Source organism: Ursus arctos, unplaced genomic scaffold, assembly GCF_023065955.2.
Source record: "Ursus arctos isolate Adak ecotype North America unplaced genomic scaffold, UrsArc2.0 scaffold_31, whole genome shotgun sequence".
NCBI lineage: Eukaryota > Metazoa > Chordata > Mammalia > Carnivora > Ursidae > Ursus > Ursus arctos.
This window is the reverse complement of record NW_026622997.1, coordinates 194,072-211,377: the sequence shown is the minus strand read 5'-3', so window position 1 is coordinate 211,377 and position 17,306 is coordinate 194,072. Positions and strand designations below refer to the sequence as shown.

At 60.0% G+C, this 17,306-nt stretch overlaps 2 protein-coding genes across 2 annotated transcripts; one reads left to right on the top strand and one right to left on the bottom strand.

Annotated features, from left to right (window-relative positions):
- Positions 1-3,557: 3,557 nt before the first annotated feature.
- On the bottom strand, positions 3,558-9,315 carry TRIM15 (tripartite motif containing 15). The gene is made up of 7 exons (XM_026490477.2): positions 8,947-9,315; positions 7,691-7,786; positions 6,726-6,956; positions 5,990-6,012; positions 5,046-5,161; positions 4,657-4,689; positions 3,558-3,961 (listed from the first exon to the last, which is right to left on the bottom strand). The coding sequence occupies exons 1-7, from the start codon at positions 9,313-9,315 to the stop codon at positions 3,558-3,560; spliced, it is 1,272 nt and encodes a 423-aa protein (XP_026346262.2).
- Positions 9,316-11,382: 2,067 nt separating this feature from the next.
- LOC113248852 (tripartite motif-containing protein 10) lies at positions 11,383-17,121 on the top strand. The gene is made up of 7 exons (XM_026490464.3): positions 11,383-11,811; positions 12,816-12,911; positions 13,479-13,709; positions 14,288-14,310; positions 14,542-14,657; positions 15,676-15,708; positions 16,604-17,121. The coding sequence occupies exons 1-7, from the start codon at positions 11,383-11,385 to the stop codon at positions 17,119-17,121; spliced, it is 1,446 nt and encodes a 481-aa protein (XP_026346249.1).
- The last annotated feature ends 185 nt before the right edge of the window (positions 17,122-17,306 follow it).

Here is a 17,306-nt window from a genome sequence, read left to right as displayed (position 1 = left end):
AGGTTTTGTTTTTTTCTTATAAAGTATTTCAGATCTGCGGAAAAGTGTTCTGAGTAAGCCACTGTCCAGCTCCCTCAAACCCTCGTCTTTCGAGGAAGACGAGTCACCTTTCCTCCCTGCGCTCCTGACCAGAAGGACCCACTCGATTCATTCGTTCCAACTGCTGTATAGTGAGGGCCGTGTATGAATATACTGGTTTGCTATCCGTTCCGTGGTGTAAACTCTGCCGTGCCCAAGTGCTGAGCGCTGTGTGAACATTTGTCTGGAGGCAAAATGACCTGGTCAGAGGACGGACACGTCACTACATGTTGCCAAAGTCTTCTCCGCAGAAAACCTCAAAATCCCATTAAAGGCATAAAAGGAGATCTAAACCGCCAGACAGAGAACACGTTTATCTCTGGGATGATGATGCCCATTTGCTCCAAACTAATTTCCTTCAGTCCTCAAATTCAATAAAATTACAATCCATGCCACTGTAACTCCACTTAAAAGAGCACCAGGATTTTTTAAAAAGAACCTGACAAATTGATTCTAAATGTATATGGAAGCATAAATGTCTACAGATAAGTAAGATACATTTGAAACGGAAGGCAAGGCGGGGAGAGCAGTCTGGTCGGAGTCTACGTTGCACCACCAGGTCAGGACATGAAAACAGCACATCCCGGTTCCGGGGGACCAACAGGTGGAGACGGTGCAGTCGAAAGCCTGGAAACAGCTCCCGCATTCCCGCAAATTGGTGCGCTGGACGCGGCTCTACCAGCCAGTAGGACTAAGCAGATGGGGTTGAAGAACTGGTTTATTATACGGAGAAAAACAAAGCTGGGTGTCTTCTTCACTCCAGATAAACTGAAGATATTAGTGTGAACAGGAAATTTGTAGAATTAGTGGCAACATATACAAACACACAATCTTGTGGTGAAAGGGATCTTAAAAACATAAACCACAAAGTGGAAAGTTTATCAAATTTATCAAAATTGGGGATTTCTTTTTTTAATTAATTCATTTATTTGACATAGAGAAAGCACAAGCAGGGGGAGCAGCAGAGGGAGAAGCAGACTCCCCGCTGAGCAGGGAGCCCCATGCGGGGCTGATGCCAGGACCCTGAGATCAGGACCTGAGCTGAAGGCAGACGCTGAACTGACCGAGCCACCCAGGCGCCCCAAGATTCAGGATTTCTGTCTAACGAATAAGGCCACTATCAAAGTTAGTAATTGAGTGATATTTTTAAGCCTAAAATGAGCGAGAGATTAATAGCTAGAATATGTAAGAAATTCCTGGAAGTCGATGAAAGAAAGACGGGAACCTGAAAGATGGGGAAAGACGGAGAAAATTCGAGAAGAGATGCACAGCCTCACTGGTGGAAAAAGACAAATTTTTAGAAACAAGGTATCACTTGGGGCGCCTGGGGGCTCAGTCGGTTGAGCGGCCAGCTCTTGGTTTCGGCTCAGGTCGTGATCTCAGGGTCCTGAGATTGAGCCAGCGTCGGGCTCCGTGCTCAGCAGGGACTCTCTCTCCTCCCTCTGCCCCTCGCACTCACTCTTTCTCAAATAAATAAATGAATCTTTTAAAAACGAGATAACACGTTACAGTCATCAGATTGGCAGAAAGGAGCAAGTCTCGACAGCAGCCACTGTGGGCGTGGGGGTCGGGCAGCAGGAAGCTCTGTGCCCTTCTGGTGGACGTTCACAAGAGCACAGCCATCTTGGGAGAAATTTGGTGGTACTTAAGGAAAGGGAGTGTGCCGATGCCAGCCACCCCTCCTGGGGGTGAATCTTAGGTTCCTGAGGGAAAGTAGGAGGCCGTTCATCATCGGTTTGGCTCATTGTCATAGGCAGGAGGAGGTAACCTACATGCTCTGTGCCCAAAGAAAGTGTGACAGAGCGTGCCTGACATGTGCTATGGAACACCGACCAGCAGTTAGAAGCCATCGACGAGATGTATGCAAGCAACATGACTACATCCTAAGACCGTCGTACTAGGTCAAAAAAGGGAAGAAACAGAGCTAGTCCTGTACTAGGCATATGTTCAGGGATCCCTCTGTATCCGAGGACATGTGAAAACATTAGAGTAGTGTCCATGGGGTGAGGAGAATGGGAAAGAGAACCGACAGACAGGAGGAAGTGTAAAGAGGTCGAGAGGACCTCGCCTGGGCTGCTGCTGACTGTGCACCAGGAACCCTGGAGTTTGACTGAGACGACTCCCTGCCCTGCCAGTCCGAGGGCAAGGCGGGAATGGGAAGGAGTGGGGAAATAAAGGGCACAAGTAAAGCCCGCAAGCCTGCGCGCAGACAGGGACACCGCCCTGCACGCAGAGCAGAGCGACTGGACCAGAGACAGTGCCGGGGCTCGCCGCCTGCTGTAATCACAGTTCTTGGGCCTTGGACCCATTCCTCCCACAGACCCCAGCTGGGTCCTCACGACCACACCTCTGGTTCTCCGCGGCACCTCAGGTGCGCGACAGCCCCTCTCAGAAGCCAGCAGACTGGCATGTCTTTCTGCCTCCCGCCCCGAAGCGGACAGAGCTCAGCGCTCTCACACTCCGGGAGACCGGCAATGCTCACAGCAGCACTGAGCCCACGGTGTACTGGGCTGAGGCTTGTGCAGGAGATAAAGGCTGGTCTACATCACAAACACTGCAACACAAATATGTTCAGACTGCCGGGGGTCACCAAATGGATCGCTTCCGTCCAGGCAGCTCCCAGTCCTCCCATTCGGGTGTTGGCACTCCTAACCCTCCTTCTTAAACTTTTAAATCCCGTTCTCCTTCTTATGCAGGGCAAATTAGTTTTGGCCCAGAGCCTCTGTCTGTGCCTGTCCACACCCCTAAATTACCTGGGCCACTCACCCTAAATTTAGTCACACTTGGAAATAGTGTAAGCGGCTCATTTGTTTTTTCAATTTCATACTCACCCAAAACAACGACAACGACAACAACAACGACACGCCTTCCTTGCCCAAAACACGAGCTCAATGCATAGAAGTGAAACAAAGCCCCATCGTCCAATAATAATAATGGTAATAATAGTAAGCACCTGAGAGGTTACTTAGCCCCGAACACGAACGTCATTTTAGGGAGCAGCGCGGTCTGGCCCACTGCCATCAGGCACGTTCTGGGTAAGAGAAGGGACAGGGTGGTGTCGTGGCCCCGGAGCTGCCGCTGACTTTCCGCGCGCATTAGACACAGGACATGCAGAAGTCTGGCTAGTTCCTGCACTTTATTACACATCCTCTGCAAGAAAGAAACATGGCCTAAATGTCAGAAGGAGGGGGCCTGGGTCCACCCCGGGCTGGAGGAAGAGACCCTGTGGAGATGGAAGCATCTCCAAGCGTGCGTCACAACACAGTCAACTGGATTAATGACTGCAAGCCCCACGAAGTTCTGCTCTTCCCCGTGATGATTATTTCCGGAGCTCTAGCAGTTTTTGTCGTAGTGGTGTTTTGTTCTGGTTTTCAAAAGCGCGCGGGCTCGTGCCCGCGTGCGGGAGCAGCCCCTGGGTCTCCAGCGGCCAGCTCGGCCGCTCTCCGCCGCAGCGCCGCTTGGACGCCCCCAGCCCCCGCTCAGTCAAGCAGGAACCTGTTTCCCAGACCGCGAAGCAGGGGGGTCTGCCCGGAAGCAGGCGGCGAAGGCGGGGTCCCGCTCCGCGGCGGGGCGGAGTCCGGCAGGTGCGCGCCCGGAGCCGCAGGTGAGACGCCCTCCAGGTCCGGACGCCGGGGTCTGAGCTCAGGCCCCGCCCCCTCGCTGCCCGCCTCCTCGCCCGCCACGCCCACCGCCTCCCCGCGGGCTCCCAGCCGGGGATGGCGCCCCGAAGGGCAGCCGGGGCAGCCCCGCGCCGCCGGGACCCCCTGGGAGCGCAGGGGGCTGTGCGGCAGGTCCTGCTTGTCCCGGGTGAGCTTCGCCGGCTTCCAGTCGTCCGGGAGGCCCGGGCTCCAGCAGGCGGTCCCAGGGTCCAGCGACACGGCCCCTGCGGGAGGAGGGCGGGACATGGAGCGATGCGCCCTAGAGCGCACGCGGTGCGCGGCAGGCGGCGCAGCCTGCGGGCGCCGGCTTCCCCTCTGCCCCTGCGCGGAGCACGGCCTTCCGCCGGCGGCAAGCACTGCTCGCTGGGAGGGTTTGCTTCTCAGAGCGCAGCCCAGACCGGCGGCACCTGCTTGGCCAGGGAGCCGGGGAGAAGCGCAGCCCCATCGACTGAATCGGAATCTGCATTTTAACAAGATGCCCCGGGTGTTTCTTCTGCACGTTAAGTTTGAGCCGCAGAACGAGGTCATATTTGTGGAAACAGTTTCTAAATTAAGCATCATCTTCAAAGTAAATGCTGTTTGTTTTTTAATTATACAGTATTTGTTCAAGTTAACGGAGTCTGGGGCAATGCTGGTCAGAACACACACACCCAACCAAGACCTTCCTGAATATCTTTGAGGCCATGATACCCATACAAGCCACAAGCGTTAACAGCACTAGGCTCTTTACACGTATTCATCCCTTTATCTGGTGGCTGCTCATGGGGTCCGGACGGTTGCCCGTGTCCCATAACCAGCAAGAGCAAGAACAGGGGACCGGGTCATCAGGCCCCACACTTCACGTATCTCGTTGCTCTGTTTGCTGCCTTGGATTGAGTGGATGGAGGAGAGAACGGACCCCAAACCCCCAGCTGTTTACCTGAGTCTGTGTCCAGGTAATGTGCCAGGTTTTCTGAGGGAAACAGAAACAGAAAGACGTGTGACTTGTTCTTTCCTACAGGCATTCCCGAGGGCAGTCCTGGGAGCCACGTGAGCACAGGGGTGGGGGAGGGCTGTGTGCTCTATGCCTTCTGCTGTGGTCTACTGGGACCCAGGCAGCCCTCACGTGCCTGGACGCTCGGGCCAGTGCGGGTCCCTGGGAGAGAAGATGCTCTCGGGACCGTCCGGCTGAGCAAAGCAAGACCACCAGGGGAAGGCGTAAGGGAGGAAGACACCTTGAGCCAGGCTTGGCAGGCAGGGGGAAGATGGGGCCGGGTGGAAGACACTCCGCCAGTGGGGGTGGGGAAAGCTGCCGCCCCTCCCCTGTACCTGAGAAGGTCCTCAGCATCTCTGGGAGGGGGAGTATTTTCCTGTGGAGATCCCGGATCTTCTTGACAAGGTCGGGAGAAATGGTCTCCGGAGTCACAAAAGTCTTTGTCTCATACCTACAGACAACCAGTCCCTTAAGGATTCGAGGCACGTCCTTGGAGAGAATGTTTGGGGTCTGTGGAGACTGCAAGGGGCACAGGTCATTACCCTGTTTGCCTCTAGAGGCCACTACAGTGTCGCTTGAAAAACGACCTGAAGCTCCTCTAATTTGGGTGCTGTTCTCTACTGGGGAGAGGGGATTGGGGGGGGGAGGAGCGAAACACGCATCTGCTCCGTCCCTGCCTGTCCCCACGCGTGACCGCGAGCAGGCTCGGCTTCCGCATCCGACCAGAAGACCCACAGAGCCCTTTAGTGCCCCGCGCCGAACACACTTTGAAAGTCTGGGAGACACTTGCTGAGTCCCGGACCCCGGGGCCAGGTCCCTGTGGCTGCATGACAAGTGCTCCTCGCAGAGCACGGAGAAGGGCAGCTGCTCCCAGCAGAGGACGGGACGAGGCCGGCAGTCACCCTGCCGTAGAGCCTGAGGGCCACGGGGCAGCTGAACGGGGAGAAGGACAGGCTGGGCTCCCCCGCACCGTGCCTCCCGCAGTTGACAGAAGGGACCTCCCCTCGGACTTACAGTTTATGTGCTGTTCAATACTGACTCGAGTACCAATAATTTGGGGAATTAAATAGATGTTCCTGCATCAGCCTAAAAATACGAGTATGGCTTATAACTTCGCCTCCAGGGAAAACAATCCCTCGTAGGAAACAAGCAGTTTAAAAACGGGCTCTTAGAGCAAAAGTGAATTTGCATTTCCGTGGGGGGCAGGGTAGACACACACGCCCTGTGCCCAGGGGGCCGAGGTGAGAAGAACAAAGTGTAGCCGGGGAGGAGGCCCTACCTGCTCGGGCTGGCTCTGACATCCTACAAAAGAGAAGGAACACGCACTCAGCGTCCGCGAGCCCGTCCCACCGAGACGCGGCACAGCCTGTCCTCCTTAGCGTCTGGCCCCAAGCTCTGTCCTCCAGAGCGTTGTACCTGCGTTACGTACGCATCACACCTCCTGGCTAACCTGGGACTCTGCTCAGGTCATCTGAGCGGGCTTCGTGGTCTCAGCCTTGTCTCGGGACTGTTCTGCCTCCAGGGCTTGAGAGAGGGTGGAGAACAGGCTCCGGGCTTGGCTTACCCGCCGGACGCGGGGTGAAACGGGGTAACGTGACGATAACCACAGCAGACACCGTTTACTGAGTTCTCGGTGTGAGCCGGGGACCGTGCAAAGCACTCTGCGTGGATTGTGTCTTACAACCTTCGCACGAGCTCTGTGAGGGAGGTGCTATTCCTATCCCCGCGTTGAGGGGCTCACGAGGCTCGCCGCGGTCACGCAGCTGGGAGAGCCTGCCCTCAAACCCACGGCCCTGCAACCGCAGAGCCCTTGACACAACCACAGTGACTGCGCAAGTCGCCCAGCCTTCCTGGGTCTGCACGTCTGTCTGTAGGCTCCCCGGAACCGACAGCCCCTCCCCGCATAAACAGGTCTGCCTGTCCATCCTGCTGGCCCCGGGACCCCCAGCCCGCCGCCGGGGCCCCTTCCTGTGCGGCCCCTCTCCAAGTCCTCGAGGTGGTGGAGACGGACCCACCTGCAACAGGGCACTCACGGGCCGCTGGAGCTGCTCCCCCAGCGCCTGGACCTGGGCTCCCAGCCCGGCGATCTCCTCGGACAGCCTGGAGGTGTATGCCTCTCCCTCCAGGTGGATCTGCCGCTCCAGCTCCCTCAGCCTGGCCTGCAGGAGACACTGGTGGTCCGCCAGCTCCTGCCGCAGCCTCCCGAACGCCTCGTCCACCTGCTGCTTCTTGCCGTGCATGTGAGTCTGCACAGGGAGAGGAGACAGATGCGGCCAAAGATCAAGAGGCCGTCTCCAGGAGCCTCGTCTGTGTCCTCCCGGCTGACTGGGCAGCTCAGAAACAGAGGCAGCCGCATGCCCGCCCACGGTGCTCAGGCCAGCCCCACGGTCGGGGGTGGGGGGGACGCACACACTGGACGCACACCTTCTGCCCCACCCTTCCTGTCTGCAGGCAATGCTTTCAGGCACACAGGCTGGGGTGGGAAGGGAGGCTCGGGGTCAAGACACCCGGCTTCTAGGGGCATCTGCTGGCTCAGTCGCTCAAGCGTCTGACTCTGGATCTCAGCTCAGGTCATGATCTTAGGCTTGTGAGATCGAGCCCCGCATCAGGCTCTGAGCTCAGCGGGAGTCTGTTTGAGGTTCTCTCCCTCTGCCCTTCCCTGCTCTCTCTCTGTCAAATAGACTAATGTTAAGAGAGAGAGAGCGAGAGAGAGACCCGGGCTGTAGCCACGTCATCATGAACGTGGGCTTGGCTCTCTGTGGACCCTCCCGTTCCTGTTCCCTGCTCTGTAAAATGGCTGAGAACATGGGTCTCGGGCTGGATGCCAGAATGTCCAGCTGTGAAGTTCTGGGGTTCCACAGCCTTGACCCCAAATGCCCCTTGCACAGAGGGAAGCGAATGAGTACAGAAGGACCGGCAGCACGCTTCCCCAGAGTCTGCTCAGAAAACCCCCAGACAGAAGGTGCCAGAAGCACTTTACCAGAAGTTCTTGGAGCTTCTCGTCTTCCCGCCTCCGTGTGCACTCCATCTGTTTTTTCTCCAAGCTCCGAGCTTCCATCTGACTCTGGAGATGGTCCTGTGGGGAGAGAATAGGCAGGAAAACGTGCTTCGTTCCGATACTAATTGTCTGCTGAGTCCCGGCTGCACCGCTGATGGTGAGAGATTCAGAGGTGAGCAGGGCCCGTCCGTGTCCCTGAGATCACCTCAAGATCACCACTGGCCTTGTCACTGGTGGCCAAAGTACAAAGAGAGAAGGTGGAGTCACGGAGTGCGAGCAGCCGGTCAGAACACAGGGGGTCCAGGGGAGTTTCACACAGAAAGCACTCACGGTGGGTCTAGAGAGGGGGTGGCGAGTACCGCATGCCCCTGACCTGTCCACTTAGAACTTACTAAATGGTTTAAATAGAAAGTGCGGGGAGAGCAGAGCAGTCTCAGAGGAAGGAGCTACACGAGGGACAGTCAGAAGCAGGAAAGAGCAGAGACGTCCAGGAGACAGCAGGTGGACACAGGCCAGTCCGCCAGACACGCGGGGCCTGGGTGAGGTGGGCAGGCGGGATCCCGGTGCTCACTGCAGGGGGCATCGGTGCCCCGCTGACGACGCCAAGCTTTCCTGGTGCTGGGGACCCACAGGAGGGCTCGGCACAGGGGAGCAACATGGTCTGCTGCGTCTTTTGGCGGACTGGAGGGTGATGGAGAGGGCAAGAATGGAGACAGGGAGTGCGTTCCAGGCCGTGCAAGGTCTGGGTGAGAGCCTGCGTTGGGAAGTGGTTGTGGGAATAAGGCCGAGTTCAAGATTCGATAGGTGCTTCTGAGAAAATCACTTCCAGACCCAGACACCGGATGGTGAGAGCGAACTGAGGGCAGCCCGGGGTGGGGTGCAGGGGGGACACAGTGGGACACGTGGGGCCTCCCCTTCTCCCAAGGAAGAGTGGCACCTGCCGGCTGCCCTTGTTTGCCCCTCGCATCCCTCTGAGCCCAGCAGTCTGGGCCTCAGTAAATCCCACACCCAGGGTGGGTCCTGGGAGACCAAGTCCACAGTGGGCGGAAGACCCTCCCATGCACAGGGCTCATGGCTGCAACTCTCTGTGCCCTGGCCCCGTGGGCCCCCCAGACTGAACGGCCACACGTCCATGTGGAACCACCATCCTTCATCGGATCCCTACCCATTCCCTTCACTGTGGTTGACAGGACACCATCCCAGCCCATACTGGCCCCAGGAAAAGCCGTCTGTCTTACCCGGTAGGGCTGAGCGGCCCCGTCGAGAACGCCTACCGCGTGGGTACGGTGGGAGGGGCCCTCCCGACAGGCCACACAGAGGAACTCAGCGTCAGTCTCGCAGAAGAAGTAAACCTTCTCACCATGCTCTTCACAGCATGTTTCCCCCAGAGGGCCCAGGGGCACGGGGACCACGAGAGGCTTCGTGGGCTCCTTCTCCTTGCAGAGCACACATAGCAGGACCTGGCAGGAGGGCTGGGCCCCCATCTGGGATGGCGGGAGGAGGCGTGACCGGGAGAAGGTGTGTCCACAGGTGCCGGTCACTACATCCTTCAGGGGTCCCGTGCAGCCAGGACAGGGGGTCTCCTCCTGGGACGGCATGGAGGGCATCCTGGTGCCATCCCCGGCCTATCCACCAAGTCCTCTGCTTCAGGCCACACAAATCCCCTGTCCCTGAAATTAGTCACTTCTGTGTGAGTCATGGAGGGAACACAATAGGAGGCTCAGAGAAGAAACAGGAGGGTTCCGCCTGGGAAGCCATCAGGTGCCACCTGGCCACCACCCATCAGCTGAGTGGGTTCAAACTCCGGGGCACCTCGAATGACCCAGCATTTCCCAGCAAGGGCCTGGTCAGCCCATTCTCCACTCCTTCTGTCCCCTTCTGTCCCTGGGGTGGGGAGCCCAGCATCCATGAGCTCACAGGGAGGTGGGTTTCCGGGAACCACCCTTGACGGCTGTGGCCATGGAGGCGGCACTGCTTCCGGCCGGAGCAGCTGGGAGCTGTCCGCTTCTGGCTCTGGGGTGTGCTCCGGGCGTCAAAGTCCAGACCGCACGGGAGGCGCTGTCCCGGCCCCTCCTCCGCCTCCTTCCCTCGCTCACCTCGGCCGCCCAGGCTGGCCTCCTCAACTCCGCTGCCACCAGCCCCGGAGCCAGGGCCCCCAGACAGGGTCGACCTCAGTTTCTAACTTCAGGCGGGAGAAGGCAAGAAACTGTAATACAAACGATTTATGTCCCTGAAATTTGGAAACCTGAGCCAAGACATGACGGCCGTAATAAGCACCATTTCCTGTAATTGCACCCAACCTGGTAACAGCCTTCGGGAACAGGTATGACCACCTTCATTTTACAGAAAGACACGCGCAGTGACGTCCCTCAGGGTACAGAGCTGAAGAGCTGCGCGGCTGGGGTCAGTCTGAGTCTCGGGGCTTCCGATCCGTGCTCCCGCCACCCCCCCACCCACGTGACGGTCTACGCCGCTGTTCTTCATCCGCTTCCTGCACCTGCGCGTAAAACCCAAGGAAACTCCCGCTCTGACCTTAGCGATCCGCCCCGCGTGGTTTCCCTCGCTCCGCGCCTGGCCTGGTGTGTGTACCCCCTTTCCTTCCCACCCGCCCCCGCCCTCCCGAGGGTTCAGCCCCCCACCCCGCGCGGAAGCCCCCCGGCCCCACCACCGCCGAGCGCGGGAACGCGGCCTGTCCCAGCGGAGATGCGCGACCGTCTAAACTACACACCAGTTAGAAGGAACGCAAAATATCTCATTACTAATTCTTAGACTGCTTCCACGTTGAAATGATCATATTTGGGACTAAATAAAATACTAAAATTGACTTCACTTTTAAAAATACGGCTGCGTGGAAACTTGAGTTGTACAGTGGCTCACGTGGCGTTGTGTGACGGCGGGGGTCGGGACACTCAGATCTGAGCACCACCTCGGCTGCAGAGCAGCGCTCTCCCAGCCCCGAAGCTCTGCCCCAGGGCGGACGCGGTGCAGGTGCGGGTCATTAACAAGGGCTGGCCGTTGCTGCAGCACAGGGCTAGTTCCAACCCCCGTGGAGGCCGGTGGCAGGCCGGTGAGGTGTCCCCGAGCACAGCCACCTTATCTGCGTCCTCCTGCTCCCCTGCGCTGGCCGGCCAGTCCTGGGCTGGCTGATACCCCTAATCTCCCTGGAGACAGCTGGTCATACGCAGGGGGCTGGCCTGGCATCTCTGCTCCCCAACCCGGGCCCCCTCCCACCCCGACCCAAGGACTATCTCCGCCAACTGTGGACGGCGCAGATACCAGCACTTCAGCTTTCCCCGCGAGCGGTGCGGGTGGACCGGAGGGTCGCGGAGCCCCAGGCTGCGGGCCGCCGCCCTGACAGGAACCGAGGTGGTCTCTGGAGCGCCGTGGCCCTTCCTTCCTCCCTCTCCTGGAGCGTGGGCGTCTGCTCCTTTGGGAGGAGGGCAGGAGGACCCTGGCATGCAGGTGGGTGCCGTGCCCTGGGGCGCCTGCGTGTCCGTGTGTGCGCACGCGTGTGCGTGTGTGTGCGTGCGCGTCCACGACCTTGAGCGTGTCCGTGCGTGTTTAAGACGTGCCCGAGTCTGGCCCCGCAGGATGAATGTGTCCTTGCTGTTCTCCCAGATCCTAGCCGCTCAGCCACGCACAGAGGGCGAGCAGCCGACGGGCACAGCCGCGCCATGGCCTCAGCCGCCTCCGTGACCAGCCTGGCGGACGAGGTCAACTGCCCCATCTGCCAGGGCACCCTGAGGGAGCCGGTCACCATCGACTGCGGCCACAACTTCTGCCGCGGCTGCCTCACCCGCTACTGCGAGGTCCCAGGCCCGGAGCCCGAGGAGGCCCTCGCCTGCCCGCTCTGCAAGGAGCCTTTCCGCGCCGGCAGCTTCCGGCCCAACTGGCAGCTGGCCAGCGTGGTGGAGAACATCGAGCGCCTCAGGCTGGTGTCCACGCCGGGCTCGGACGAGGCGGACACGTGCCGGGAGCACGGGGAGAAGATCTACTTCTTCTGCGAGGACGACGAGGCGCAGCTGTGTGCGCTGTGCCGCGAGGCCGGGGATCACCGGGCCCACACCGTGCGCCTCCTGGACGCAGCGGCGGAGCCCTACAGGGTAGGAGCGGGGCCGCGGGGCCCGGGCACAGTCCTAGCCGCTTCCTGTCCGCCTCTGGCCGGAGCCCCAGGTGTGCCGCAGAAGCGCGCTTCGTGCCGCTTCCCTACGGCCAGCACGTATCAGGGCGCACGTACCGGGGCCGCCGAGGCCGTGTGGAACGGCCGAGGGAGCGCAGTGGGTCAGGCAGGCGCGCGAGGGCATCGGCGCCCGGGGACGGTCGTGCAGACGAATGTGATGTGCGTGGACGCTTGCGTGGCTGCCGCGCGTGCTGTCGGGGAGGTCTGACTGCGCGCTCGCGGTTGCGGAGAAGCCAGTGCGCGCAGGGCCAGTGCACACGTTGCGCGCAGTCCCCGCCGGCCGGCGCGCTCAGTGGTTTACACCTGCGCTTGGGTAACAGGCCGCGTCCGTCGTCTGTGTCGATGAGGTCACTGCCGTTCGACCCGAGAGCGTTCGTCGTATTTCTGAATGTGCCTTTGAGGACATTTGTGTGAATACCCATTGCAACTCTGTTCTAGAGCAAGCAGTTTTTAACACAGGGTGTCGACTGTTTTTATATGATCCAAGGTTCTTCTCCCGTCTGGCGTCGCGCACAGAAAACCCCTTCTATTCACAAGAAGGGAGTGTGTGTGCGTCCCTTCCAGATATGTGAGCAAGTTGGGATAGTTTCAAAGAAGGATCAGCCTCGGGACAGAGCCCAGATTTAACTGACCAAAGACAAACACAGTAGGGTTTTTAAGCTGAAGGCAGCCAGGCTCAGCTGGGGAAACTGAGTCACCAGCGGTGCCGGCCCTGGGAGAGGGGGCAGCTCTGATCAGAGTTCCTGAGAGCGGAGCTAGAAGGAAAAGACCCGGAGGGAGCAGGCTGCCAGGGACAGTCCGGGCGCAGGCCTTGTCAGCTAGGGGGTGTGCCCTCCCTCGGGTGCCGTCCCTCCTGGAGGCAGCGGGCTGACCCCTCTTCACAAGTCATTGCCTCCATGTAACAGACCTCCTGCTCTTTCTCTCCAGGAGCAAATACAGAAGTGTCTTGAGTGTCTAAGAAAAGAGAGAGAGGAGATTCAAAGAATCCAGTCGAGAGAAAACCAAAGAATACAAGTCCTCCTGGTAGGTCACCGCCCCCTCCCCGTACCCCATCCGCCCAGGACCCAGCGACCCCGGGAGGCAAGGCAGTGTCGCATGCAGGCTGGGAAGTCCCTGTAGGCCCAGCCCCAACTCCCACCCGAGCTAGCTCGGCTCCGTTTTTGTGTGAGGTGAGGAGTCGAAGCTGGCAGGGCCTCCGGGAATTACGGTACTGCTGTGAGGACTGAAGGCGGGTGGGCCCACGATGCAGCCTCGTGCTGTGCGGACGGCTGTGCGAGGCGGGGGGCGGGCTGTCCCACCACCTCCCCGGCTATGCTTCTAGAAGCCCCAGCAGACGGGGCGAGGCCATGCTGGGCCGACAGCTCCCAGACACGGCACGGCAGGTGGAAGGAGGCCACACTAGCTCCCAAACCGTCCAGGGACCTGGGACGGGGTCTGATTTTCCACCGAACATGGAGGACGTGGGTCTGGGCCAGAGGGAGACGGGTGCACTAAGTAAGGAGAAAGAAGGAAAGGGAAGCAGAGGAAGTGGAGGAAGAGGGGAGGGAGGAGGAGGACTCACGCCTGCCGGCCCCCCTCCCGCCCCCTCAGTGTCAGGTAGCCACCAAGAGACAGAAGGTGATCTTCGAGTTTGCGCATCTGAGCCAGTTCCTGGAGGAGCGGCAGAGCGTCCTCCTGGCCCAGCTGGAGAAGCTGGATGGGGACATCCTGAAGCAACGGGAGGAGTTTGACGTCCTGGTGGGCGAGGAGATCTGCCGCTTCAGCAGCCTGATCTCCGAGCTGGAGGAGAAGCATGCGAGGCCGGCGCGGGCGCTCCTGACGGTGAGGCCCGCCCCGCCCGCGTGCCCGCCTCTGACTTCCTGCGCCTTCGCTTGTCCGAGCCTCCTCCCCTTCCCTCCCGTGTCCCTGCATCCGGTCCCCGCTCCCTGGCCTCTGACTGTCCGTCCCACCGTCCATCACACGGGGGGTCCTTCCCTGACCTAGCTGTCCGGGGTTCTGTGAGGCTCCAACGGGAGAATGCAGTGGAAAGGAGCAGTCAGAAAAGCATCACGTGCCCTGCAAACAGATGTCACGTGCTGTTTCCACGGCAGACCATTCTGCGTGGCCACCAGCCTGCGGGTAGTTCTTCCCGGTCTGTCGCACCCTAGGGAAGATCCTGGGGTTCCAACGAGGCATCAGGAGGGCAGTGCAACTGGGGGCCACAGTCCTGGTTTACAGGACTGGGAGCAGGGGGCCTTGGCCTCAAGCTGGCGGGCAGGTCCCTCCAGTGTGTGGGTGCGTGACATAAAGGGGTTGGCCCTCACCAGCCCCAGAACTCGGGCCCAGGACCTTGGGCCCTTTTCCTGTGGGAACGTGGTATTTGTCTTTGCTAAACTCCTGCTCTCCCCCCTTTCTCCTAGGACATCAGAAGTACTCTGATAAGGTAAGCGTCCCCTGTGGGCACACACGGCATCGCATGTCCGGCCAGTGCACGCCTGCAGCCGTGTCCCATCCCAGGCAAACCTTCATGCCTTTCCACGGCCAGCTGTCCACGCGTGGGCAGTGGGGTGCGTCCCCGAGGAAGTGTGTCTGCCTGTGTCTGCCTCCATGTCTGTTCGCAGGCGACCAGCTGAGTCTGGAGAATTCCCAAACCCCGCTCTCTCTGTGCCCCTAGATGTGAAACCAGAAAGTGCCGGAAACCAGAGGCTGTGTCCCCTGAGCTGGGCCAGAGGATTCGGGACTTCCCCCAGCAGGCCGTCCCGCTGCAGCGGGAGATGAAGATGTTTCTGGGTAAGAGGACCCCAGGGTTCCCCTGGGCGTGGGAGGCCCTGGATTTGGGCCTAGGAACGCCCCCCATGCTCCACTGCCCAAGGCTTGAGTGACCTTTGGCCTGTCCCTTCCCGGAGCTTTCCTTGGCTGTCCTTATTTGCACATCTTTATAAAACCTGCCTGTTGGGATAACGTGACACGGAAGAGAGTCAATAAAGATGAAGATTTCCGAAACAAATTTAACTGATTTGAAAAATAATTACACAAATAAATCTGATCCTCTGACCTTGAACAATTTAAGAAGTCATGGTTAACAAAACCTGTCATTCTCAATAATGTAAAAAATCTACAGAGGCCCTTGTAACACATGGTCAGATTCTGATGATAAACACGGTTAATCAATAACCAGGAAGAGCGCTATCCACGCGGCGGGGCGGCTGGCTCTGTCGCATCCCCCACCCGCTGGCTCTCCAGGCCCCTGTGGGGACTCTGCCCGCGTTCCGGGAACGGGCGGTGCTGCTGGGGAATGAGTCCGGTGAGCGGCTTTCTGCCAGCGCCCTCTGTGACGTCAGGAGTGATGCCACCCTTTTCCACGTGGCCCGGACGAGCCCACACTCGAGCCCGTCCTGCAAGTAGGCCCAGCGGCCTGGCTGTGAGGGACCTTGCACTCTAACCACATCCGACCTTTGACTGTTCCAAAAATTATTTCCAAGGAGAATAAGAAATCGACCCCCCGATCCATTCATCCGGTCGATGTTTCTGGAGCGTGGCCTCCGTCCTGCATGAGGCCCTGCAAGGTGGACACAGTCCCTGCCCACCCCGGCCTAGGTGGGGCCCACCCCCAGACACCAGAATCAGGCCTGGGTGGTCACAGCTGCTCGGGGACCCCCGAGGCGAGCTCTGGTTCGGAAGCTCAGCTCCAGAGCATCCGTCTTCTGTCCCTGTCTGTGTCCCTTCCCTCTGGGCTCAGTTCTCTCATCATTAACTGTGTGGTTGTGGGAGACAAACACTCTCACCCTGCTTTGTATCCTCCTTACAGAGAAGCTGTGGTTCGAGTTGGACTACGAGCCAGGTAGGCAGCCTGCCCCGCGACAGGAGGGAGCGGGGATCCGCATTTCACGGGGCTGCACGCCAAGCGCCCACACCCCTGGCGCGAGGCGCACGTGCCCATCTCCACGTGAGGGCGGGGAGAAAGCTTCGGTCAGAGCAGGACAGGCTATCAGGAAGGGCTTCCTGGATGAGGGGACTGTGATCTGGGATCAGAACCCCGTTGTCAGAATCACTGGGAACTGCACTTCCTGTCGGGAGGAGCTTCCCAGGGTTAGTTAGGAGGAAGGTGGCCAGGACCCCGGGGGGTCACGTGGTTGGAAGGGACTCTGACCCCTCGACCCACCTGAGTTTAGGGAGTGTCAGTGTATGGGAGTAAAGCCGTACTGTGCAGGGGTGCGGACGTTCTTCGTGCCAAGACGCGGTCCTCTGAGTCTGAGGCCGTAGCCGTAATAGGCCAAGGAGCCGGAGGGCTGGCCGGGGCGACCGTGAGGCGGCCGCGACGGAGGGAGGGGGCTGTCTGCGCCCTCTGGGATCGCAGATGCGGGCGGGGGCATGGGTGCTGGCCGCAGGCCAGAGCAGGCACGGCCCAGGGAGCCCACCCGCTTGCAGGGACGAAGCTGCCTCCCCAGGACGGCACCGAGCCGGTGACGGCGGGCACGCGGGAGCCCGGGCGTCCTGTGGGCGGGCGGTGACATGGCCCGTGTCCGGCCGGCTGCTCAAAGCCCAGACTGTGCTCTGGGCGGTCGCGGGGGAAGTCGGAGCGCGGGGATGTCTAACACGTCCCGGGTGATGCCCCCGCCGCCGGTCCGCCCAGACTCTGTCGCACACACGGCAACATTGAGAATGACACTAGCGGGCGGAGGCAGGCTCGGTCCTCCTGGAGGTAACAAATGTCCACCAACGTCTCTGCCCCACAGCCGACATCTGTCTGGACCCGCAGACCTCCCACCCCAAGCTCCTCTTGTCTGAGGACCAGCGGAGAGTCCAGTTCTCCTATAAGTGGCAGAACTCGCCCGACAACCCGCAGCGTTTTGACCGGGCCACCTGCATCCTGGCCCACGGCGGCTTCACCGACGGCAGACACACGTGGCTGGTGACGGTGGACCTGGCCCACGGCGGCAGCTGCACGGTGGGCGTGGTGAGCGAGGACGTGTCGCGGAAGGGAGAGCTGCGGCTGCGGCCAGAGGAGGGCGTGTGGGCCGTGCGGCTGGCCTGGGGCTTCGTGTCAGCGCTGGGCTCCTTCCCCACGCGGCTGGCGCTGCGGGAGCCTCCCCGGCAGGTGCGCGTGTCCCTGGACTATGAGGTGGGCTGGGTGACCTTCGTCAATGCCGTCAGCCAGGAGCCCATCTACACCTTCACGGCCTCCTTCACCCGGAAGGTCTTTCCCTTCTTTGGGCTCTGGGGCCGAGGGTCTAGCTTCTCCGTGAGTTCCTGAGAGGGCCAGCCCTCCTCCTGCCAGGATGGGCTCACCAGAGGCCTGCACGGACTCGACTCCTGTAGGCTCGCCCGGGGGCAGACCAAGGACTTGCAAGGACGCGGTGGGGTGACCTCCCATGTGCTGATTAAGCCATTTCCCCGACACCCGGTGCATGGCCGGGGGCTCTGGGGACGCGGCCCAGC